The sequence below is a fragment of the Pseudorca crassidens genome, chromosome 1 (assembly GCF_039906515.1).
Source record: "Pseudorca crassidens isolate mPseCra1 chromosome 1, mPseCra1.hap1, whole genome shotgun sequence".
In the NCBI taxonomy this organism is placed as follows: Eukaryota; Metazoa; Chordata; class Mammalia; order Artiodactyla; family Delphinidae; genus Pseudorca; species Pseudorca crassidens.
The window spans coordinates 2,755,686-2,781,508 of record NC_090296.1 but is presented as its reverse complement, the minus strand read 5'-3'; the positions used below and the strand labels follow the sequence as shown (position 1 = coordinate 2,781,508).

The 25,823-nt window shown below is 42.4% G+C and overlaps 1 protein-coding gene across 14 annotated transcripts in view; it reads left to right on the top strand.

Annotated features, from left to right (window-relative positions):
- MARK3 (microtubule affinity regulating kinase 3) overlaps positions 1 to 24,517 on the top strand; it is a 107,699-nt gene extending 83,182 nt beyond the window's left edge. For 4 of the 14 annotated variants that reach the window (XM_067720793.1, XM_067720591.1, XM_067721464.1 and 1 more), the window contains 7 exons: positions 4,780 to 4,997; positions 7,954 to 8,057; positions 14,269 to 14,430; positions 15,133 to 15,390; positions 19,473 to 19,499; positions 20,781 to 20,825; positions 23,973 to 24,517. In XM_067720793.1, coding sequence (XP_067576894.1) covers positions 4,780 to 4,997; positions 7,954 to 8,057; positions 14,269 to 14,430; positions 15,133 to 15,390; positions 19,473 to 19,499; positions 20,781 to 20,825; positions 23,973 to 24,318 — 1,160 coding nt within the window. In that variant the 3' untranslated portion in view covers positions 24,319 to 24,517. The remainder of the gene's footprint in view (positions 1 to 4,779; positions 4,998 to 7,953; positions 8,058 to 14,268; positions 14,431 to 15,132; positions 15,391 to 19,472; positions 19,500 to 20,780; positions 20,826 to 23,972) is intronic. The other 10 variants (XM_067721217.1, XM_067720969.1, XM_067721394.1 and 7 more) reach the window with 8 other exon arrangements.
- The last annotated feature ends 1,306 nt before the right edge of the window (positions 24,518 to 25,823 follow it).

Below are 25,823 nucleotides of genomic sequence, written 5' to 3'. Positions count from 1 at the left end.
GTGTTTATTCACATATTATTATTTCCTCTAATTCCAGCATGCAGGAACCGAATTTATGTTGGCCTGGTCTTAACTTTTAAAAATACATCCTCACATGGAACACCCATTCATCGCTTTGTTCAGTTCATTTCCCTTCTCTGGACTTTGTCCACCTCCGTTCTTTCACCTTGAGATGTGGCACTTAGAATTGCACAGAGTATTCCAGGTGTCTGTAGCTTTGGTTTTGTACCAAAAGTGATGACACTTTGGTTTCCATTTCTCTCCCTGCTGCTGCTGCCTCTCTATGTGGTTTGGGCCAAAGCAGCACATTGTACTGACCCTGTCAGTAAACTGTCTATATGTCTGCTATTTTCTAGGGTGTAACTGAGAGCTCAGAACCTGTCTGATGCCAGGATTTGTGCAGGTGGCATTTGTAAACCAAGTGTTGATCTGGGTCTCTGTCTCTCGTGTTCATACTAGTTGCTTACAAGGAGGGGTTTTCTGTGTACTGCAGAGCAATTAGCAAAATGCCTACGTGTTGCTCTAAATCAACCAGTTTAAAGGAAATTGTTCCTAGATCCTGGAAGAAACCTGGTGGTGGAGTTTTCTCATGTCCCTTTCCCCAGCTCAGAAAATTTTAGAGCTAAAAAGAGGTCACCAAACCCCCATATTAGCAATAAGGAAATAGGGCAAGAGAGCTCACCAGGTCTTCTGAGGTTAAATAGAAGTGGGAACGCCTGAGACAGACCCAGGATTCCTGGCCCCTGGTCCTATGGCTGTGTCCACTAACCCGCCCATTACCTCTTATAGTAGTGCTTTTATAATAATAATCATCCTTCTTTCTTGGAGCCTCTGATATTAAAAAGAAGTTCACAAAAGAACATTTCCAGATATTCTGTATATAGAAAATCACTGACCCAATTCCACATTCTTTGGGGATGAAGATAGTGGTCAGCAAAAAAAAAAGATTTGATTATGCCTCTGGCACTGTTCATTTAAGTGCTGAAAATGAGATAGGTTCCAAATAATGAAATCTAGTAAAGCACATCCACTTGGTACCAAGTGAAGGCAGGCAAGCCTGTAGACAGACCAACTCTTAGCTTGCCCTCCCACCCCATCTCCTCTCTCCTCTTGTTCCCTCCCTCTGGATGCCAATGATTTATATCTGCCTGCTTCTGTAAAATCGTAACTTAATTTTTATTTGTGTTTCTTAATTTCGGTCCCATGTATGAACCCCCCTGTATGTATGTACATTTTTTTCTAGGAAGGGTGATCTTCATCAGATTTTCAAGGGGTTCTTTTATTTAAGAAAAGAAAAAGAAAAGAAAGTGAAGAATCACTGTTCTGTTAACCAGTCACTGGTATTGGGGAGGTTGGTAGTGATCAGGAAAAAAAATAAATTTGCATCCATTTCTCACATCTTCTACAAGGTTGGATTCCAATTGGAATAAAGGTGTAAATATAAAAAAAAGAAACTGGGACTTCCCTGGTGGTCCAGCAGTAAAGAATCTGCCTTCCAGTGCAGGGGACTCGGGTTTGATCCCTGGTCTGGGAACTAAGATCCCACATGCTGCAGGGCAACTAAGCCCGCATGCTACAACAACTGAGCCCACGTGCCTCAACAAGAGTGCGCTTGTGCCTGCGTGCCAACGTGCTCTGGAGCCCGCACGCCGCAACAAAAGATCCTGCATGCTGTAACGAAGATCCCACGAGCCACAACTAAGACCCAACGCAGCCTAAAATAAAATACAAAATATATAAATTAATTAATTAAATAAAAATTATTTTTTTAAAAATCATATTTTGGGGAATTCCCCGGCGGTCCAGTGGTTAATTAGGACTCTAGGCACTTTCACTGTCGTGGCCCGGGTTCACTCCCTGGTCAGGGAACTAAGATCCTGCAAGCTGTGCGGTGTGGCCCAAAAGTAAAAAAAGAAGAAAAATCACATTTTTGCGTGATATATCCACACTACGGAGCACTACTCAGCAATAAAAAGGAATAAATTGGGCTTCCCTGGTGGCGCAGTGGTTGAGAGTCCACCTGCCGATGCAGGGGACGCGGATTCGTGCCCCGGTCCAGGAGGGTCCCACATGCCGCGGAGTGGCTGGGCCCATGAGCCATGGCCGCTGAGCCTGCGCGTCCGGGAGCCTGTGCTCCGCAACGGGAGAGGCCACAGCCGGGAGAGGCCTGCGTACCGCAAAAAAAAAAAAAAAAAAAAAAAAGGAACAAATTATTGATAAATACAACAATTTGGATGGATCTCAAGGGAATTATGCTGAGTGGGGGGAGACAATCTCAAAAGGTTACATTGACTCCATTCACATAACATTCTTGAAATGACGGAATTACACAGATGAGAACAGATTGGCGGTTGCCAGGATTTAGGGAAGGGACTTGAGGTGGAAGATAGGTGGCTGTGGCTGTGTTAGGGTCGCCCACAAGGTCCTTGAGATAGAACTGTTCTTCGTCTTGACTGGTGGTGATCGCGTGAATCTGCACGTGTGATTAAAATGTGGAGAGCTGAATGCACACGCACATAACACACAGTGCAAGTAAGACAGGAGCAGTCTGAATGAGTGAGGCCAGCGGCTTGCATCAGTAGCTGTTCCATGCACAGTCTCAGATCCTAAAATGAAAAAAAATCTTTTAATTTTCTAAGTAGCAATAATAAATGTTTCAGAACAAATTGGTAGTAACCCTAAAGATGCAGAATGTCATTAGATGTATCATGATATTGAGAGGAAAGAAGTATTAAGGGTAGTATCACCCTGTACTTGGTTGATTCTTTGTTTTATATGTTAAAATTGCCAAACTGAGAACTTGATTGTTCTCCCATAAATCAAATCTTTGTTTACTTTTAATTCAGTTCCAAATAGAATTACCATTATTTATTTATTTACCACACCACGCAGCTTGTGGGATCTTAGCTCCCCAACCAGGGATCGAACCTGGGCCCTCAGCAGTGAAGGCACAGGGTCCTAACCACTGGACCACCAGGGAATTCCCTAGATTTACTATTTGGATTTTTGTCCTAGAAGTAGCTTTTCTGTACCCCACCCCATCCATTTTTTTTTAATAATTTATTTTTCTGTTGAAGTATAGTTGATTTACAGTGTTGTCTTAATTTCTACTATACAATAGAGTGACTCAGTTATACACATATATACATTCGTCTTCATATTCTTTTCCATTATGGTTTATCTCAGGATATTGAATATAATTCCCTGTACTATACAATGAGACCTGGTTGTTTATCCATTCTATATGTAATAGTTTGCATCTACTAACCCCAAGCTCCCAGTCCCTCCCTCCCCTTCCCTCTTCCCCCTCCCATCCATTTTTTAATAGACCTAAAATATAAAGGCTTTTCTACCATAAATGATTAGCATTTGGTGCTGTTCCTTAAGATTACCACTGGACGTCATATATAATGAATATACTAGTTATCTCGTTCATTTCCATAATTCTTTGAACTCTGAATCTCCTGTGTCATCAGAGTCTCTAGGTGATTTACTGCAGGACATCAGTTAATTGCCCACCTGGGGTGTCCCTAGGCATCCTCCCCCTGGGAGGGGGTCTGACCGGGAACATCCACCCATGTCCTCCCTGTCACTTCCATGAGAAACATGCTTTCTTTTGCTCATACTGCCTCTCCTTGTCTACTCAAATTCCTGTTTACCTAGAAGATTATGAGTGCTTTAAAAAAGATGCAAGATAAAACTTCAAAAGAAAGAGCCTGTAAATCTGTACTGTTCTTTTCCAAAAGGTGACGGCATCTCTTATACAAAAAGGATGAAATTCACTCAGATGTATAGATACCAGGTGAACCAGTTCATTCTGCATGATGTGTATGCATCAAGTTAGTTTGATTATTTATCTGTCCAGCAACACCCCGTAAACATGTTTCAGAAAGACAACTATATAAGCTTATTAGTTAAAAAAAAAAAGAACAACTTTAAAAACGTAGAATGGGGCTTCCCTGGTGGCGCAGTGGTTGAGAGTCCGCCTGCCGATGCAAGGGACTCGGGTTCGTGCCCTGGTCCGGGAAGATCCCACATGCCGCGAAGCGGCTGGGCGCGTGAGCCATGGCCGCTGAGCCTGCGCGTCCGGAGCCTGTGCTCTGCGGCGGGAGAGGCCACAACGGTGAGAGGCCCGCGTACCGCAAAAAAAAAAAAAAAAAAAACGTAGAATGTTAGGGACTAATAAGTGAAATTTTAATATTGAATTCAGGACTTCCCTGGTGGTACAGTAGTTAAGAATCTGCCTGCAAAAAGGAATAAAAAACAACAAAAAAGAATCTGCCTGCCAATGCAGGGGACACGGGTTTGGGAAGATCCCACATGCCACAGAGCAACTAAGCCCATGCGGCACAAGTACTGAGCCTGCGCTCCAGAGCTCGTGAGCCACAACTACTGAAGTCCGTGCACCTAGAGGCCGTGCTGCACAACAAGACAAGCCACCGCAATGAGAAGCCCACACACCGCAACGAAGAGCAGCCCCTGCTCGCCACAACTAGAGAAAGCCCACGTGCAGCAATGAAGAGTCAACACAGCCAAAAATAAATATATATATATATATATTTTTAAAGTGGTTAGGTAATTTAAAAAAAATAAAATAAAATTGAATTCATTGCATAGGGAAGACATTATACATGAATGGGAAGCATCTTAGAAGATTTTTACTGTCTTATATTCTCTTAGATGAATAGAAATCTTGGGTCATCTTATAAAGTGTTCATTTTCACAGGATAAAACATAAAACTATATTCTGACTTTTAAAAAGTGAACTCTGTATTTTAGCTGGACCAGCTATTCCTTCAGTTGTGGCGTATCCAAAAAGGAGTCAGACCAGCACTGCAGACGGCGACCTCAGAGAAGATGGAGTTCCCTCCCGGAAACCAGGCGGCAGTGCTGCTGGAGGAAAGGGAGTTGCTCCAGCCAGTCCCATGCTTGGGAGTGCAAGTAATCCCAACAAGGCAGATATTCCTGAACGCAAGAAGAGCTCCACCGTCCCTGGTGTAAGTATTGTTGGACTGTAGGGCAGGCTAGGGTTGTAGGATTGAAATGATAAGACATTTTGCTCCTGTGTGTTCATCTGCCTACAAAGCCCTACCCACGGGGCCACCAGGCACAGTGTCAGCCTGTAAGGATCACTTGCTCTGTTGCACGTATTTCTTGTTGAGCCGTATCCCACTGGATGAGTGATCAGATCCTTTATGTCAAGGGCTGTTTTCAGTTACTCCATAAACGTCTGCTAAACTTCAGACTGTATCAGGTGCTGAGATATGGAAAGACGTCATAATCTAACAGAGGAAATGAATAAAACCAAATGGGGACAGTGCAGACAGGTGATGGCAAACAGCAACCTGATGGAGTCTGTACAGGGCACTGTGAGCTCTGACTGCCAGGGGTTTGGTGTTTGCCCTGCATCTCAAAGGGCTCTATTGATACAGAGTGTTGACTGAGTCCTTACCATGTGCCAGGGACCATGCTGAGTGCTTTTTCATGTCTTAGCTAAATGTTAAGGTGAAGTAATTGAAGAAAAGTTAGGTAATTGTCTGAAGTTATACTGCTAAACCGAATCCGTCTCTTAGTCCCTGCCCTGAACAAAATCTCCCTAGGAAGTAGGTAGTATTTGTTAAATTGAATCTATTCAGTTTCAACAACTTCTTTGTGAATTGAAATGTGTTCTCTCTGACCTAACATAGTGATGATTATTCTTAGCACTCCAAAAGTAATTTTTTTCATGATTTGATGTTCGTATTTATTGTGAAATGATCTCTAAGTCTAATTAACACCCGTCACCATACACAGTGACGGACTTCTTTTCTTGTGATGTGAACTCCCAACGTGCACGACAGTGTTGTTCACTAGGGCCACCATGCTGCACATTGCACCCCCAGGGCTTGCTTACTTTATAACCGGAAGACTCAAGAAGTAATTTTAAAAAGAATTTTCAGAGAATGAACAATTTTAAGGATATTCTGTAACCACATTTTTCCCTACAAGTTAGCGGTGACAAAGCCTTTCCTCTACCCTAAAGAAACCCCAAACTGAGGATCCCACACGGAATCTGTGCTGCTCCCTTTGGCCATTTCTTGGGGAGAGGCTTAGAAAGGAACCCAGAAGGTTTTGTGTGTTCCATCCTTTGACATTGTGCTTTATCAGAGTAAACGCTGTGTGGAAAGGTTTTTTATTTGGCTTCCTAATGCAGTAAAATTGGATCGTCATTCCATAGCCCTGCAATTTAAATGCAGCCTCCAATTTTTGTTGACAGTTACCAGAAGAAGAAAAAGACTTTGTTCCCTGCCTTCATAACTTCCATTCCTTCACTCTATTCATCTGCACCACCCCCCTTTTGAAAGTATATCGCAAGCATTATTAGCCACTCATATATGATTATTTATAAAGGAAAGAAGTATGTTGTTATAATTTTCTCCCACTTGTCTTCTGCTTCCCTATACCTGATCTGCTCATGTTGTATTAAAGGTGGCTGCTTTTATCTTTGTTTTAAAATTGTTATCTGATAAAAGTTTTTACCTGTGACTTTTATTCCTTGCTTTTTAATTTTGAAAGTATTAGCTTTTTACAAATTGATGTGAAATTCACATGACATATAATTAGCCATTTGAAGCATACTGTTCAGTGGCATGTAGTACATTCACAGTGTTGTGCAGCCTCTACCTCTCTCTAGTTCTGAAACACTTCCGAACGCCCTGTGCTCATTAAGTAATCACTCTCTCCAATCCTCTCTTCCCCAGCCCCTGGCATCCAGTAATCTGCTTTCTCTCCCAGTAGGTTTGCCTATTCTGGAGATTTCATATAAATGGACTTATACAAGCCTCTTGTGTCTGCCTTCTTTCACTCACCGTAATATTTTCATGGTTCATCCAAGTTGTTGGGTGAACTCATTCCTTTTTATATGCCACAGTTTGTTTACCTTCTTATTCGTTCATGGACATTTAGATTGTTCCTGTCTTTTGGTTATTATAAATAATGTTGCTGTAAGCATTTGTGTACAAGTTTGTGTACCGCACCTGCCGTATTTGAGTCTCTGTTTCTCCACATCCTTGCCAATACTTGTTATTTTCTGTTTTTTTTAATTATAGCTATCCTGGTGTGTGTGAAGTGGTACCTCATTGTGGTTTTGATTTGCGTTTCCTAAATGACCAGTGATGTTCAGCATCTTTTCATGTGTTTATTGGCCATTTGTATGCCTTCTTTGGAAAAATGTCTATTCAAGTCCTTTGCCCATTTTTAAATTGGGTTGTTTGTCATCTTGTGGTTGAGTTGTAAGTGTTCGTTATATATTCTGGATATTAAACCTTTACCAAATATAGGATTTGCAAATATTTTCTCCTATTCTGTAGGTTCTCTTTTCACATCTTTGATAGTGTTCTTTGATGCACAAAAGTTTCTAATTTTGATAAAGTCCAATTTATTTTTTTCTTTTTGTTACTCATATTTTTGTGTGTGTGTCTTATCTGAATCTCTCGTCAAAGCCAAGGTCATGTAGATATACCCATTTTTTTCTAATAGTTTTACAGTTTTAACCCTAATTTTTATCTTTTTATTTTTTTATTTTTTATTTTATTTGTATATTTACCTTATATTTATAATCCTTGCTTTTTAGTTTTTTACTTTGAAAGTATTACCTTTTACAAATAGTGGATCTCTCTGTCTGCTTTGTTTTAAATAATCCATGAGTTATTACTCTGTAGATTATTATAGCCAGCTTTTCAGAGTCACTTTACCATAGCCATCTTTCATTATTGCAGAAACATTGGAGGCTAGGAAGGAGGGTGGAGGCTGCTGCCTTCATCCTCTTCTCTGATCTAGTGGCCAGTACTGTTGATATTTTAGTGTAGGTTTATTTAAAGAGTATTCACGTTTATTTAAATTAGGTGGGGTTTTTTTCCTATTGTACTATACTTACTAAATAGTTTAAGACCAAAATGCCCTTTTTTTTAATAGAGTAATACAGCATCTGGTGGAATGACGCGGCGGAATACTTATGTTTGCAGTGAAAGAACTACAGCTGATAGACATTCAGTAATTCATAATGGCAAAGAAAACAGGTATGAAATTTTACCTGTTTGCAAGAAAATTTGTTTTTCCCAAGAGAAATGGAAGAATGATATTTGCTTCTCAGTTTTTATAATCAAAATTCAAATACTAATGGTAAGTATTCGCTAATGGTAAGTTAAATTTGAACGCAGAGTTTTAGTGAGATCCTAGAATTCCAAATTCCTCTCATTGTCCAGAGCTTATCCTCCTGGCCAGCTGCGTATGATGATTGGAAGGGTTGAGTTAAAGCAGGGAGCTTTCCCAGAGGAAATAGATGGTAAGCTATGGTTTAATTGTAGAATTATGAACAGGGAAGTGGAGATTATTTTGTGCACATGAATAACTTGAACCAGGGCTGGAAGGGGGAAGGATGAGGACCTGAGACGGGGAGCCACACCTCAGGAAGATGTGGAGCACCTGATGGGGCGGGTGAGCCTTCAGTCATAGGTCAGCAGTGTGTCAGAGGAGCATGGCGGACAAGTAGTAACACAGTCTTCACCTTAAAAGAGACACACTGAGTATCCCAGAGAAATGGAGAGTGCAATCTTCTGAATGATTTTAATCTGGTAGAGAGGCAGTCATACATTGGATAAGCATGATTTAAAATACTAACAAAGTAATATATCAGTAAGGAGTTAGATCATGCAAACAATTTTCTTGGGGTTTCAAAATAAGAAATAGAGTCAGAAAAGTGGGATTAAGTACATCCAGAAACCATGGAGTAGAGCTAAGTTTGGGCAGAGGGAAAAGTGGGTGGGGGGAGTTGGATTGGTAGAGTAGTGAAATATATTGTATATAGAACAAATTTCCCAAATGGGCATGATTTTCCTTCTTTCTTTTTGGAAAAGTAGTATAAAACTAAATTCAAAATGGTGAGGTAAGGTCAAAGTGAGCAGATAAAATTCTGGAGTAGAAATCCATAAAATAAATTCACATCATCTTTCATTGTCCCCTGGCCTCTCTGAACATTGCTTGGTCATATCACATTCTCATGTGTAGCATCAAAATTGTTTTTCCTCTTTTTCTGACATTTACTTTCTGAAATTGCATTATAAGATTTCTGTTTCCTTTAGATCTCATCAGTCAAATGAAATGTTTGATCAGTAACTTCTGTAACAACCTAAGCCTAACCTAACCTCTTTCACCCTTAAAACCAGACTATTTTATCATTCCCCTCTTCCACAGACCACTTATGTTTGAATTGACATGAAGGTAAAAGCTTACTATGTGAGATTACATTCATTTTTCAGTGAATTTTTAGAAATATTTACATCCTGATATTCTGATTCCTATGTGTGTGCTTGTTTTAACATTGTCTTTTTCCTATGATTAAGAACTATTAATAATTTGAGTAGAGCAACTGGGCTAGATAGCTTATAAATTAGTGATTGGTATATTTATTTTTTAATAGTGGTCTATTCTTTGGTAAATTTTCTTTTCTTACAGTTACTTTGTCAAATCTATCAAATTTCTTCTAGTTTGAAGGGATTGAATAGGAGATATCAGTAGAAGACTTAGAAATTTCTTTCTTCTTTTTTTTTTTTTTGGCCTCATGGAATCTTAGTTCTCTGACCAGGGATTGAACCTGGGTTCCCCACAGTGAAAGTGCTGAGTCCGAACCACTGGACTGCCAGGGAGTTCCCAAAAGTTTCTAATATGTTATGGATATTAGTCTATAGAACTAGAAAAATGTTGTTTCATGACCTTTCTTTTTACAGATTCTTCTAAATTGTTGAATTATTCTATCACATTCCTTTTGAACTTTAGAATATACAATTGTCTGAGGTACAGAGTCAGACTTTTATTTAAAAGGCTATTAAGACCAAGATCTAGGTCTGCTCCCTTGATTTGTGTTTCTGTGTGTGCATCTACTCCTCTAATTCTCCTTCCCTACAGTTATTCAGTTCACTCTTTGGAAATAGTTTTAGGAATACTCTGATTTCTTTGGAGTCATTACCTGTCTGTGTTCTACCTGCAGACGCCTTCCTCAGTGGGGCTGCCTCCTCCTTATACCAGCCTGGGCCTTATGGCATCTGTTAGCATCAGCTCTTTAAATGCTTTGCTGAAAGTGTTGTCTTTATCTTCAGTCAGACAGTGCCTCCAACCACACAAGCAGGGCCCATGATTTTCATAATATCTGGATTTTCTTTTTCTGTCTTACAAATGAATTGAAAAATTGTGGGAAAATATTGGAGGTTTGAGTGCCAAACTGGTGGTCATATTTTTTACTTCCAGTTAAGGAAGGCATTAAATGTGACAACTTTCTCACCCTTAAAATAGATGCTTGAGTCATAAATTATGCACTGAGCCTTCTCTGTGTGCAGATGACTTCTTTGGCAGATTGTTGCTTTTTCCTCTCCCGTATATATCTTACTCCTTGACTACAATACTAGTAAGGTACAGGATGCCTGGATCTATGTTAACTTCTGAAAGAAGGACATTAATTCCCATTTTAGCCTTCAATATGTTGGACTTTTTTCTTATACATGAGAGTGTTTTTACAGAATTCCAACAAGAGAATGATTGTGGCTAATGAAAACTAAATGAGCAAAGAAGGTTTTATCACATTTAACACAGGTATCTTTGGGTTATATTTTTAATTTTGCTTTTGCCCAATCACTGAGTATGCTTTGAGTCAGCAACCAATTTCATATCAGGATGTTCTGATATAGGATAGATGTCATATCAAACAAATTGAAAATACCTTTCCTTTAATAACAGTAAGTAGATTAGAATTTTAAAAAATTATCAGGCATAGATATAAAACCAGAAGATTAACAGGAACTTCACACAATTTGAATTTTAAGAAATCATACTATTTCTGTAAGTTAAGGTTTAAAAAATGATTTTTCCTTGTACCCAGAACTACTAAAAATATAACGCAGTTACTGTTTTGTTTATGTAGATTCTTGTGGGGTGGTCTATGAACTATAACCATCATTTGTGCCACTTTTCTGGGGGAGAAATTTTGTCCAGTTTGATGCAGCCCATTGTGATGTTGGGATTGTATGTTGTAAATAGAATTTTTGTGAGTTTGTACAGACTTGACATTCGGCAAACATTTATTGAGTTTACTGTTTCCTAAATTGAGGTGCTAGGCCTACTTTAGAAGTCAAAAAAAACACATCTGTTTTGTTGCTTGCTTTGTGGAACTCGTAATGTGACATGATTAAATTTCTAAAGAAATAATTCATTTAATTGCCTTTAAGATTTTGTAAAAATTTAATAATTTTTAATATATCAATTTACACTTCCTTTTTAAGAAGGTCTCTGACTCTAAGGAGGGGTCAGTTTTTTGTTGTAAAGTGTCTGTCCACACAGTCTTGCCTTCAGTGTCCAGCCAGGGAGCAATGGCCTCACAGGGGATAGACTGAGCATCTCCCTGCTCTGGATAAGGAAAGCCATTTCCTTATCCAGAGTCTTTGGGACCATTTATATTCTCCAGGGAAGATGCCAAATAACCCCTGCCTCCTCTTCTTCCCCTGCTTTTTTTTTTTAATGCATCTATTGATCTTAGCTCCTAATTTGGGCAAGAGAACATCAGCAGCTGGGCAGGGGCATAAAGTGTGTTTGACGACTCTTGACCTGCTCGGAACAGGTAATAGAGCACAAAAGACAGTTGTATTTATCTGTAACTTATTAAAGTAAAATTATATGTATCTATGTGTATGTATGTCTGTACGTGCATATTGGAAACAACAAAGCATTTCTTCAGATAGTTGAATCACTTAGGACTCTCTGTGTTGCAGGTGACAGAAACCCAGTCCAAACAAGTTTAAATTAAAAAGGGCATCTATGAATTCCTATAACTAAAAAAGTCCAGGGATAGAGTCAGGGTTCATCTCATAGTTCTGCTTCTTCTGCAGGAGTTCCTTGATGGGCTCAGCAGCATCCGCCCTGACATCTTCCCACACTCAGCTCTGCTCAAGCAGAAGCCCTGGGGCTGTCTTCTGGGGCCCTGTTGGTCTGGCTCTGGCCATGTGCCCATCTCTTAATCGGTCACTGGCCAGGGTAGCTGGGAAAGTCTGGGGTGGAGTCAACGACATCGAGAGACCAAAAACCTATTTCTACCAAAACAGAATTCAGGTGTTTTTGCCAAAGGAAAGGACTGTGAAAAACACAAAAGTGAATCTCTGTTTAATCTTTATAAGCCACTCCCCCAAGTGGGAGGGCAGGATTGTCAAACAAACGCAGGGACAAGCAGATCTTCTTGAGCAGTTTATTACAAAGACCTGTCTCCTTCATATTGGGACTGTTAGAATTCCAGTGGCTCATTTCATTAATGTACCTTTTCAGTTAGGAGACCCCGGGGACACGATGAGATTGCAGGCCGTGCTTCCAGGGCGCATGAGCAGACAGGAGTCACTGCGGTACAGTGTGGTGTGCGGCAGCAGGTGCCCGCACTGAATACATAGAGCGGAATGAGTCACTCCTGATGGGAGAGGGCACCGGTGGAGACTTCGCGGAGGGGATGACCTCTGGGTTGGATTTTGATGAAAATAGAAAGATGCCAGCTCTCCAGACACGGAGAATAGCTCCTGCAAAAGTTCTTTGATGCACGACCAAGCGACTGCACATCATCAGGTGGGCCCGAAAGTCTAGTCCCGGGAGGTAACAGTGAAAGGTCAAGCCTGGAGAGGTGGCAGGGGCCGAGCTGTGGGCACCTGAGGATGCTACTTGGATGCCAGCGGAGTTTGGACTTTATCCTGAAGACGCAGTGTGCTTTTGCATGGTTAAAAGCAGATGAGTGACAAGGTCAGGCTTGCGCTTTAGAAAGTTCACAGCTGTATGGTGGACAGATTGGAAAGTGTGAAATTGGAGACCAGTAAAGACAGATGACTTAGGATTGGGCCTGTGGGAGAGGTGAAGCGCTGCACGAAGACCCTCAGAGTAGAGGTGGGGAGGCCCGGGCTCATTGAAGTGCTGTTAGGAAGTTGACACCAACAAGATGTCCCAGTTGCTCTGGATGTGGGGCATGAGGGAAAGAACCTGATGTTTCTAGGTTTCAGGCTTTGAAAGGATTTCTGTAGAAAGTCACTGAAAGAGTATGGTCAAAATTCTAAATCCCTGATTATCTTTTAAAGGAAAGAAACTGCCCCTTTGAAATTCCAAGGACATGATGACTGAGCTGGAATTAAGGATGGGGAAACTCCCTTAGGTAGTTTTGTCCCATAGCTGTCTGTGCCAGGTGAAACTGCAGACATGTAGCCACTTGTTACTCTTTTTCTGTCTGTAAACAGTTAATTCGCTCTTAATTAGTTTTCCCACCTTGAAAAATGGGGCTCTGTTGACCCCTTAGGAATTCAGAGTGTTGTTTATAAAGAAGTGAAAGTCCTTTGAGTAGGAAGGTTTTAACAGGATACTTTTTTAAAATAAATTTATTTTATTTTTGGCTGCATTGGGTCTTCATTGCTGCGCACGGGCTTTCTCTAGTTGCAGCGAGCAGGGGCTACTCTTTGTGCAGTGCGCGGGCTTCTCACTGTGGTGCCTTCTCTTGTTGCAGAGCACGGGCTCTAGGCGCTTGAGCTTCAGTAGTTTGTGGCGCGGGGGCTCAGTAGTTGTGGCTTGCGGGCTCTAGAGCACAGGCTCAGTAGTTGTGACGCACGGGCTTAGTTGCTCCGCGGCATGTGGGATCTTCCTGGACCAGGGCTCGAACCCGTGTCCTCTGCATTGGCAGGCGGATTCCTAACCACTAGCGCCACTAGGGAAGCCCAACATAGGATACTTTGATAAATACAAACAACATAGGATATCTAAACAACATAGGATACTTCGATAAATAGAACTAGTTACTGCTGTACCTGTGATGTTACTAGTCCCTTTAAAATATGACAGTGTGCTTTGGGAACAGGTCAAGAGCATAGTGGGCTCATGTTATAGATTCACTTTGATATGAATGGAGGCATCTCTTTTAGGGTAGGCTTAATTTTATACATAGCTCGGAAGAGATCGTCCCTCTCACGTAAATATTCAAACATGTATGATGTTATTTTCTTTTCTTTAAAGCTAATAAACTTTTTAAATTGCTGTTTTAAAAAAAGCAGATACAGATGAGCAGTTGCTCCAGAACCCCCAAAACAGGTTTAAGAGATTTTTGTTCCTTGACAAAGACGAGATGGTTTGGGGAGGAAGGTTATATGCTTTGAACAAGAGTTGCTCTTTTTGTCACTAGTCCATCATACTGTTGTTTCTGCCTCTGCCTGAACCCAAACCCCCTCCCAGCCTGATGGAAATGTTCGCTTACGCAGCTAGCCCTGCCTCTGTTTGTAAGACATCTTCCACCTGTCGGCTGCGACATCACAAGTCGATGTCCATGTCAGGCTCTGGGCGCCCCAAGATGATGTTACCTCCAATAGACAGTGAAGGAGATAACTTCAAGGCTATGTAAGAAAATGCACATTCCTTGTGAAACTAATGTGTACCCACTGCTTCTTAATTTTGTGCTGTGGATTTTATAGTCCAAGATTTTGTCCCAGTTGTCTACAAAGTGTCCTTCCTGTGTGTGGTTTTAGTTAAGCACATCCTGTCTCATGGTGTCCCTCGTCATCTTTGTGTCTTCATGCCTTTGCATACTACAAAGGGTGTAAGAAATTCCCCCTTCTTTCCAAGTTGCTTTCAGCATGTGGAATTTTACAGTACTTATGCCATTTTTGTGCTTCCAAAACTTTTTAGTTGCCTATTCTTCAGTTTCACCTGCATAGCCTTTCTTTCTTTTGTATTGGCAAGTTTCTCTGCATGTAAGCAATTTGAGAGGGAAGCAAAGGAAAAAAAGCTTGAGTTAGCTGTTCTTTGTTCTAGAATTTCCCTGCATTAATCTTGTCCTTGAAAATATGTGTGTACTGTTCCCTTAAACTCCATGAGGTTTTGTTTGATTATGTACTATTCCTTTGGTACCCTTTGCCATTTAACTTACCTTTTGCTCCTAAGTCCTATAAAATACCCCTTGGATCTGGATTTATATAACTGGTTTTCTCCACTCTATATCAAAGGTATATTGTGATCGTAAATGTTTGTGTGCCATGTTTGCTACAAAGCCAGGGTTTTGTGAACAGAGATCTAAGAATCTGTCATTTTCTGATCTCAAAGCACTATTCCTGACCAGAGAGCTCCAGTTGCTTCAACACACAGTATTAGCAGCGCCACCACCCCAGATCGAACCCGCTTCCCAAGAGGCACTGCCAGTCGTAGCACTTTCCACGGCCAGCCCCGGGAGCGGCGCACTGCCACGTATAACGGCCCGCCTGCTTCACCCAGCCTGTCCCATGAAGCCACACCATTGTCGCAGACTCGAAGCCGAGGCTCCACTAATCTTTTTAGTAAATTAACTTCCAAACTCACGAGGAGGTAAGTGCCTAGGTGGTGCTGTTGGTTGGAGCAAACACAAGGGCAAAGGGAGAAGTGCCGTCTCCCTCGTGTGAAGCCGCTGCCCAGATGCTTTTCAGTTTGTCTTTAGCGCACATTTTTCTAATGCTGTACTTTCAAAACCTTTCAGAAGAGGAATTATAGAGCTCAGAGTCCTTTCACAACACTAAAAGTTATCTAGCACTTGGGAGGTGGTTGTTGTTTAATTACTTTTCCTTTTACTCTCACATCTCTCTACATGGCATGTGCACTTCAGTTTAGCGAAAGCCCAGATCCAGTGTAGTTCGGGGGCTGGCGCCCCATCAGTAGCCACCGAGGAAGACGTGTATGGTGTAAGCGTCCCTAGACACGGAGGAGAGAGACATTTCCTCTTCTCTCGTTGCATTCCAGTGTCGTTGAGGAGCACTAAGTTTCTTAGAGCTTCAATCTTGAAATTGTTCTCTGTTGGCCTGAGTTATAATGAGAACAAGGTAACATTCTATATTGAATAGTTTTGGAGATAAAATCCTTGCCTTATTCTTAGGAAGAAGCTAGTATCTGGTCATGTATAAAATCTTTTGTATGTCCAGTAGACTGTCAGTTGGGGGTCTTGGGAAATCTCTAAAGGTCCCTTGAGGTACTTTTAACTTTATTTCCAGAATCTTCGTCTAGAGGTTGCAAAGCCTAGAAACATTGGCTACTATAAGAGGAAAAAGAAAAGATACCACTCTGCATTATAAGCAAAGGCACCTTTAGCCAGGACCACACCCAGGAAACCTGAGAGCCCTTGCAGTTCCAGGACACCCAGAGGAAATTCTTTGAACTTAAGCCTCTCTGTGGATTAGTCTGTCCGAGGTGTCCTGCAGGTTTTGCCTGTTACAGACCCTCTGGTTCATCACTTGTGTCTTCTTCACAGAACAACAGTGGGCTCTTCCCAGAGTCTAAAATGATACATGCCCTCCTCCTCTCTTCTCTGACTCTCTGTGGCCCGTTAGCCTACTGATCTGTTATGTGCCGTCTTCTTGATTTAACCTGTAAGCTAAATACCACTTTTCAGTCTCCCCCAGTAATTTTATTTTAAATCAGTCATCTAAAACTTAGACAAGTCACATTAAACTGTCTTTCCCCAGATGATCTGTTCATTGTCAGGATGTCAAATACCAGATTAGGGAGGACTTCTGATATCCACTAGCATTGACTAGAGGTCAGAGGAGTCCAGAGTTTCTGGTCTACCCTATTATTCTCTGAGCCCCTTTGCTGAGACATCCCATTCCAGGCTGGGCAGAAGAGCAGAATGGTCTGAAGGGCCTTGCCAGATTTGGGGCACCCATTTGTGGCCAGCAAGAGAGACAATGAGTTCAACCCAAGAAGAGTCTGATGACCCCCAAAATAATGCGTTGCTTCCTTTCAGGGTCATCCCAGGTGCTGTCCCCAGCCTCCCTGTGCCTTAGCTCCTTCCTCGGAGCCTAGGCTGCTTAATGTCAACTGATCCTTTGCCCTCTGGTCCCCGAGAACAGAAGGGATGTGTGGCAGTCAGGTCTGTCTAAGCTCCAGTCACAGGACAGTCAGCTTTGTGTCCTTACACGTTGGTCCGTAATGGGCTCTTTAAATAAAGCCTTGCACATCATTAAAATCCTTGAATTTATTTGTTTGCCTCCTTTGTGGGTTTTTGGGGGTCATCTTAATACTATCATTGGCAAAAATAACATCAGCCACAGTATACTGAATGCTTCCTGTGTGCTAAGCTAAAGAGATGTCTGTAGATTTATAGATATAGGAATACTCTTTTTTTTTTTTTTTTGTGGTACGCCGGCCTCTCACTGTTGTGGCCTCTCCCGTTGCGGAGCACAGGCTCCCGGACGCGCAGGCTCAGCGGCCATGGCCCACGGGCCCAGCCGCTCCGCGGCATGTGGGATCCTCCCGGACCGGGGCACGAACCCGCGTCCCCTGCATCGGCAGGCGGACTCTCAACCACTGCACCACCAGGGAAGCCCAGGAATACTCATTTTATATACATAAATAAGTATGTGTGTATGCACACACATGCATTCTCTCTCACATACTCATTTAATCTCCATAATCTACCCCATGGAATAGACATTGTCCCAGTTTCATAGAAGAAACTGGAGGCAAGGTTCAGAGAGATTACGGCACATGTTCAAGATCCTACAGCAGAAGAGTGCTGAGTCAGATCCGTGGCTCCAGAAGAGCCGTGAACCCACTGTGTAATGTCCCTGGCAGAAAACGGTAAAGCACGGTTACAGACGTGAGTCCTTTTCCCACATTTTAGAATTAAGTTTATTTCATGTATTTGAATTGAAATTGAAGGCTGAGGCTTCTTGTTAAAAATATTCTAGAGGGGCTCATCTGATTTTATAATTTCCACCCCAAAATTTTTACAGAAAGTCTTCTGTTAGTTTGCAGACTGAGACCTGTAGCCTCCCTTGGTGCTGTACTTCAGTTGTAGTCAGTTCATTCTTAAAAACAGAGTCCTTGCTGCCGCAGCATCAGCTTCTTACCCTCTCCTAACAATAATTGTGAGGGTTAAAGTTCTAGTGCAGGAAAGGCTCAGGTGTTGGCACGTAGATGCCGCAAGGAGACCTGCTGTGACGTGGTGGGACTGGCATCAGAAAACTCGCCCTCTGCTCCTGGCTGTGCCCTGGATGTTGTGAGAGCTTTAGAGAGCTGTGGGCTCAGGGCACTCAGAGTCACCCATACTCTGCAGGCAGGACAGCCCGGGCACAAGCGCAGGTGCCTCTGTGCTCCTGGGAGCCATCCACGTGGTCCCGGGCGGAGTGTGAGAGCCTTAATCCTGCAGCTTCCTCCTCTTTATACCTCAAGGGATTTAAGGGAGGAAAAGTTAAGAAAATCAGTCCTACGGTACCTGAGCAGTCCGCTTGACTTTTCTCAGGTAGAAAATTCGGAAATGAAAATACGTTTTAAAGGCCTTTTAATCAGTTTTCACATGCATGATCTTTCCTTACTGTGTGTAATCCTGCTGTATACTACTTTTGATCTGATTATGGAGTGGTGGGCGGTTATCTCCAGTAGTTAGATACTTTTAAAATTGGTAGGTATCTGAAGCAATGCAACAGTCATCCCAAATTAGGAAAAAAACAACGAAGGAAGTTATTAATTCAGTCAGTCCTCAGATACATTTGAGTGCCTCCTGTGCTCTGTCTCAGAACTGAGATTTAGAAATAGCTTGACAAGCCCAGCTCACACTCACCCAGGAATGCTTATTGCGTGATCATACAAGCCTGAGCCAGTTTGAAATTTCTTTTGTCAAATTCTGTTCAGCACAACCCAAGCATCTCCTTAAATTTTTTTTTAATGAGCAGAGTTACTTCTTTTAAATACAGCTCTTTCCGTTTATTACATAAAACATAAAAATGAACCCCCCACTGTTGTCTGGTCATTTAATTTTCATTCATTTTGATAGCTAAAGCTCTAAAAAGTCTACTTCATTTTAAACTCCCAATAACTTATTACAGTGCTGTATGTCAGTTATATCAAAACTGGAAGGGAAAAAAACCTAACCTCCAATGACTTTTTTTCTTAAAAAGTGATTTATACGAAACCACTGTAACAGACATTCTGTTAATGTCTAAATCATCTTCCTGAAGTAAGTAATGATTCTCTTCATGGATAAATATTTTTATAATGAAATTTTTAATGTTTCTGTATAAGGTGATTTTTTGTTCATAAGATATTCTGAAGAAAGTTGAGGAATGTTACTTTATTTCTAGTACATTGCAAATGACTTTAACACAAAATGTTGAATTTTATTATCTTAAGGTATACCCATCTGAAGAACCTTAAAACATTTAATTATAGTTAATGTCAATATTTACTGCTAAATTTTTTCTTACAAGTACAGATTTTTTATATTTCTGTTTAAAAGATCACATACTCAATTATTTGTGATAATTTTACTTTTTCATCAAATGTCGCTGTTTCATTGTTCATTGGACAGGAGAGGAGCCCTGTTTTACTTGCTGTTTTTTGTTCTATCTGTAATTGACTATTTAACTTGTGCAACTCATTTTTGTTAATTTTTTTTTTTTTGGCTTAATTTCTTTTAGAAACATGTCATTCAGGTTTATCAAAAGGTAGGATTTATATATACACATTTTTTTTTCAATCCTCACCCTGAAATGGCTCCTGCAATTAACATCAGGTTTGGCTTTCTAGCCTTGTTTTTTTTCCTTAAACACTAAACTTTCTGCTGAGAACTAAATACTTCTTTGAAAGGAAGCTGGAAAGAAAGAGATTAACTCTGTCAGGCATTTTTAAAGGGACTGTGGCACCCATGTAACAAGAGGCCTATGCATGCTCTGTGCATTTTCTTCCTTTGGTAGAATTATTTAGCATCCAAATAATTCTGTCTTCATACTAATAACACTTAGCATGCTTCTGTTTGAAGAATGAGATGTTCAGTAACAATGTGCAATTCATGATTAGCCTCAAGCATGCAAACGGTAAGTGGTAATTGTGTTAGCTGTCGTTTTTTATTTCATGAAGGATTGCATTAGCAAAAGGCTTTAAAATGACAGATAAATCAGCTAATATCCTGATACTGGAAATAAATGTAAAATTCACACCTACAACCTCATTTGTTGGGGTTTTTCAGAAATTAAGACGTGGGCAACTGTATAGCAGAAATATTTTAATATTTTCCAAGAGTTGAAGAGTGAATAGTATTGTATCTAAAAGGCACTTTCCACCAACCTCTGAAGAAAGTATGTCTCATTTTTACTTAAAGCACTGTAGTAAATGTTATTCTTCCTAGGTAGATAGTTTTTTGATGATGACACTCAAAAGACCAGAAGCGTCGCTCACTGTCTCGGGATGCACACACCCTTGAGGGAAAAGCTGCCACTGCAGCCACATCGTGCCTGCTGCTCTCAGCTCACCAGCGGGCCAGGTTATGGGTTTTACGTGGAGGCCACCAGTGGGTCGTGGAGAGTCTTTGTTCACATGAGCTCTTTATCAGAAACCGTGGGAAGAGTGCTTTCTTTCTGTGGGAAACTCCACTCCATGATTATTTAATTGGAAACCCACTATACTTTGGGTAGTGATTAAAAAGAATACCTCCAGTTGAAGGCCGTGAGTGTGCGCAGATTCCAGAGCTGGGCAGGAATACCTGTGTGTATGTGAAGCAGGTGTGTAGCCAGCCTCCTGCACGGCCTTCATGAACTCATGGCGGTGGCCTCTGGCAGAGTCACACCTACAAGAGTAGGAGTTTTAATAAGCTCAGCTGGTGACCAAAAAGTGCTTTGGATTTGTTCATTTTATAATGTCTGTGTTTATATTTGGGTTGGTCGTGTACTGGTTGTAAGATATCTTTTCTCTTTCCCACTTCTCTGTGCTTCTGCATTCTATTCATTGAGGCTTCCAACTGAATATGAGAGGAACGGGAGATATGAGGGCTCAAGGTGAGGGAAACGATTTTTACTTAAAATATTTTATAGGTATTTACCTCATTTCTGCGGCAGAGGCAACACCCCTTTTCTGAACGTTCTGCATCTGTCCCTGCTCCAAGTGGAATTGCTTAGTGCCACCAGCAGTATGTGGTCAGGAAGCATTGCTGCTGCCGCCGGCACCTGGCAGCCACGTGAGGGCGCTGGAGTGCTGCAGCCACCTGCTGGTGGGAGCCTCGGGTCCCAGCCCCACCTGGGTTCTCACTGGTGTTTGGGTGTTAAAACACGCATTCCTAGGCATAGGAACGTGGAATTGCCATTTGAAAACTGTGACCAGGTAGCCTGGACCTCAGCGGCAGATCAGCCAGTGGCCTAAAGCCATTTCAAGTATAGATGCTGTTTTGGAACTACAGTTATATAAATTTGAACATTAAGTGTGATTTTTCCTCTTTTTCTTTTTAATGTTTGTAAACTCAAAGCTGAGCAGAAGTGACTTTACTTTCTAAAGTTTGATATTAAGTTGACTGTGTTCCTTCCTTTACCACCTCATTGTTCCCCTGCCCTTTCCTAAGGCAATAGTGCACAACTTAGGTTATTTCTTTTTCAAAAATTTGAACGAAAAACTTCATGCCATGGGTTAGTTTTCTTTTGCGAGACACCTGTATATCCCCTTGTTCAAATGTAAGTGTTCCCTTATGCTTTTGAAATAAATTTCCTTTTGTAATTTAAAAAAAAGACGCATTCCTCCTGCCTGAGCTCTCCTGACCTGAGGTGAGGTCTGGGAGTCTGGAGCATTGTCGACCTGGTGAGAACTCCTGGCATAGTTCGAGTCTCAAGGAGTGAAAGCAGAATATTTAGGAGAATTTTTTTTTTCTTTTTTGGCTGCGCCGTGTGGCTTGTGGGATCTTAGTTCCCAGACCAGGGATTGTACCCTGGCCCTGGCAGTGAAAGCTCCAAGTCCTAAGCACTGGACCTCTAGGAAATTCCCTAGGAGAATTTTCATATTTCAAATTAGATGTCTTTTTTTTTTTTTCTTTAAGAATGATTATGTAGGGAATTAAGTGGTTAGGACTCTGTGCTTTCACTAGGTCCCAGGTTCAGCCCCTGATCGGGGAACTAAGATCCCACAAGCCGTGCAGTGCGGCCAAAAACAAAAGAATGATTATGTAGTTGAGTGTTTTGCGTTTAAATTTTCTGTACCTGTCATTGCATGGATCTGGCGGCAGGGGGAGTCACCAGATGGGTTCAGGACTCTAGATTTCTTCCACTTGTGCCCTTTTTTATGCCAGTCGCCACCATGCTGTTTCAGGTCCTTGTTAGCCCATTTCCTCTCTTCCTGGTCTTTCTAAAACACAGCTCTGATCATGACTGCCCTGAATGAAAACCTGCAGTGGCCCCATCGCCTGGCCGACCATGTCCATACGAGGCCCTGTGTGGCCTCAGCAGCCCCAGTTTCCCCCACGCACAAATCCCTCAGTTGAGGCAGAAGTTCAGGGTGAGAGTCAGGCAGCATCCCCTCGCCTGCCCTTGAGCAAGTCTAGCTGCCCTGAGTTTGTCTCCCCAGCCATAGTTGGGAGGGACTAACAGAACCCACCTCCTGGTGTGCTGAGGATCAAGGGCTCAGTAAATGCCAGCGGCCGTCTGGGGGGGGTGAGACTGTGCCCTCAGCTCCAGTCCGTGGGTACCTTCGAATTTGCCCTCAACACACTCTGTGCTTTCCATACCTCCTTGCCTTCACTTAAGAGATTTCCTCTGCCCTAGACACAGACTTTCTCCCGCCTCCGTCATGTTGAAATCCCATGGTGTCTTCGTAGCTCTTCTCAGATGCCGTTGCCCGCCCCGCCCCGCGTCGTCTACCCCGCCTTTCCCTCTGCTCCACTCCTCCCCTCTCTTGCGGTCCTCCCTGTCAGGCGGGCTCCACCTCTCTGGGACTCTAGCTGACAGCCCGTGCCTTACCTGTGCTATTGCTGTTTCCTTGTGTTTTAGTTTTTCCCCCCCGACCCCAGCTTAGAGAGCTTTTGCTTTTTTTTGTAACCTATTTAGTATTTAGCAGCATTTTATACTTAGGAAGCTTTCAAACAGTTTTGGTAGGTGTGAACCAAACTGAATATTCTGTTAGCAGGTGGCTGACAGGGAGAGTTACATACACAGTAAACCCTACGGTCCACTCTCAGCTCTGGTGAATTTGCCATAGGACTGAGTGTATTGAACATACATACACTGTGAGTTTTTAATGCACAAGCGTGTTAGGTATTCACCCTCCTAATTGAGAATGTCAGTAACGGCTTGTGGCAGTAATGATTAAATACCGCAGAGCAGTGAGATGGTAGGTGCCTCTTGGAGTTCCTGAGAGAGCCGTGCCTGGGACCACAGCCTGCACCTTGTGAATCTGTACAGTTTACATTCAAATTGGTCATTTCAGTGCTCAGCAGCAAGTAAGCCTCAACGTTTCATTTTCCTATTTCAGTAGTAAGGTAGTGTCATCTAAGAATTCTTTTTAACTGTGAAGTTGGAAGTTTAAATTAGCACAGTAAAGGGAAAAATGCTAAGGTGGTGGTAGGGGACTGAGAGAATGGCCCACTCTCTTACCTAGCTGTACTTAGCATCTGGGGCCGTTTGCCAGGAAAGCGATTTTCAACTGTGTTGAGTCACTGGTTATCCTGAGTAACAGTTACAGTGGAGGTTATGATGAATTGAATCTTTTAAAATCGTGGTAGGAGAAGCAGCCAGGCCGAGCAGACCTGGTGGCTGGGCTGCTGCCGCCGCCTCCCTGAGCTGGCCTGTGAAGGGCCCTGCCGGCACCTTGCCGCCGGCAGCCAGCCTGGATGACAGGGGCTGGGCTCTGGAGACGTGCTCAGTTCGCTCTCCACTTTGCCTCCTCCCAAGGGTTCTGTTTAACAAATTACTTTCTTAATTTTCACCGGATGACTGGTGGAGATTTTTCGGCCAGGTAGATTTTTTACATTGTGGCTTATGATTGGGATGGGAAGGGGGTTGTGGAGAAATAGGTGAGTACTTCTTAGCAAAGGAACAGTCTACCAGCCATGAAGTCGTGGAAGTCATTTATTATGCTGTATTGAAGACGTTGGTCATGAGCTGGGTAGAGTAGAAAAGGTGAGTTTTCCTGTGCAATTAAGAATAAACCTGCACTGTGCCTTTCAGTCGCAACGTATCTGCTGAGCAAAAGGAGGAAAACAAAGAAGCAAAACCTCGTTCCCTGCGCTTTACCTGGAGCATGAAAACCACTAGTTCCATGGATCCCAATGACATGATGCGGGAAATCCGCAAAGTGCTGGACGCCAATAACTGTGACTACGAGCAGAGAGAGCGCTTCTTACTCTTCTGTGTCCACGGCGACGGGCACGCGGAGAGCCTCGTGCAGTGGGAGATGGAAGTGTGCAAGCTGCCAAGACTGTCTCTGAACGGGGTCCGGTTTAAGCGGATATCAGGGACGTCCATAGCTTTCAAAAATATCGCTTCCAAAATTGCCAATGAGCTAAAGCTGTAACCCAGTAATTATGGTGTAAATTAAGTAGCATTTTAAAGTGTTTTCCTGAACACTGATGGAAATGTATAGAATAATATTTAGGCAATAACGTCTGCATCTTCTAAATCATGATATTAAAATATAAGGACGAGAGCACGCCTGGGAGCGAAAGCTGGCCTTTTTTCTACGAATGCACTACATTAAAGACGTGTGACACGTGTGCCCTCTGTCTTATTTCCATTGCCCTGAAAGTCAGCGTGTGACATCCATCTCCACGTGCCTCCTGTCTGTGCGGGTGTGAGAGTGGACGGTGTGTGTGTGAAGTAGTGCTACGGAAGCATCTCCTTACACTGGCAACCAGAGTTGTTACGAGTACCTCTGTGGGAGATTATTTGGTGCTAAAACATTAAAATTGCCAAGGAGGAAAATACTGAATTACTACTAAGAATTAACTTTAAGACTAGTTGGTAATTAATGCAGGTTTACAGTTCATGCCTGTGGTTTTGTGTTTGTTGTTTCGTGTTTTTTTTTAGTGCAAAAGGTTTAAATTTATAGTTGTGAACATTGCTTGTGTGTGTTTTTCTAAGTAGATTCACAAGATAATTAAAAATTCACTTTTTCTGAGTAAAATCTTGCATTGTCTCCTAATACTGTATTTAAGATTCAGATTAAGGCAGTGACTTAAAAGTATGTGTTTTTGCCTCCACCACCAAGTTGAACAAAAGCAAATGGAAAGTGTGCGAAGGCCGGGCCACTTTTTCCTTAGCGTGGATCCCAACATTTTGTGATTTCTAGCATCTTTTTTCCCCAAAGGCAATAAAGGGAGAAGATGGCCTCCCTGGTGACCTGAGCAGGATGGGAGTCGGGAGTGGCCGTCAGCCTCAGCCTCGGGAGCCCCTGCGCGCCCCCGTGTGGAGAAACGCCAGGCCTTGGCAGTTCTGGGTTTGTTCTCCATGAAGTATGTAATTTTCCTCTCTTGTTCTTTGTGATTCAGTACATGAATTAGACTCACAGCCGTTTCCCAACACCTACATGGTTACATAAAGAGGGTAATAAACTCATCAGTCAGTTTGATGCTTTAATCTCACGGGGATATTATCACATTAATTGGTGTGCTGTTTGGGTTCTGGGTTTGTCGGTGGTGGTCCAAGGATGAAAGTCTGGTCACTCAGTCACAAATACTTACTGTCTACCACGGACAGAGCACTGTTTTGGGTATTTGGGATACATCCTTAGCCTCTTAAAGCATATGTCCTAATAGGAGAGCAGTCAGTAAACAATAGTACAGTATCTAGTATGGAACAAAGTGGTAAATGGCATGAAAAACGTCACAGGGCAGGGTCAGGCATTCCAGAGGTCCTGGGGCTCGGGTGGGGATGGGGTGCTTGAGCAGCGGCCTGGCTGCGAGGGAGGCATCCGCGCACGTCTCCCAGAAGAGTATCTGGCCGAGGCCGGAGCGCAGCAGCGAGCTGGAGCAGAGTGGAGGGCATTTGGTCAGGGTGCCAACTGGGCCACAGAGGTGATGC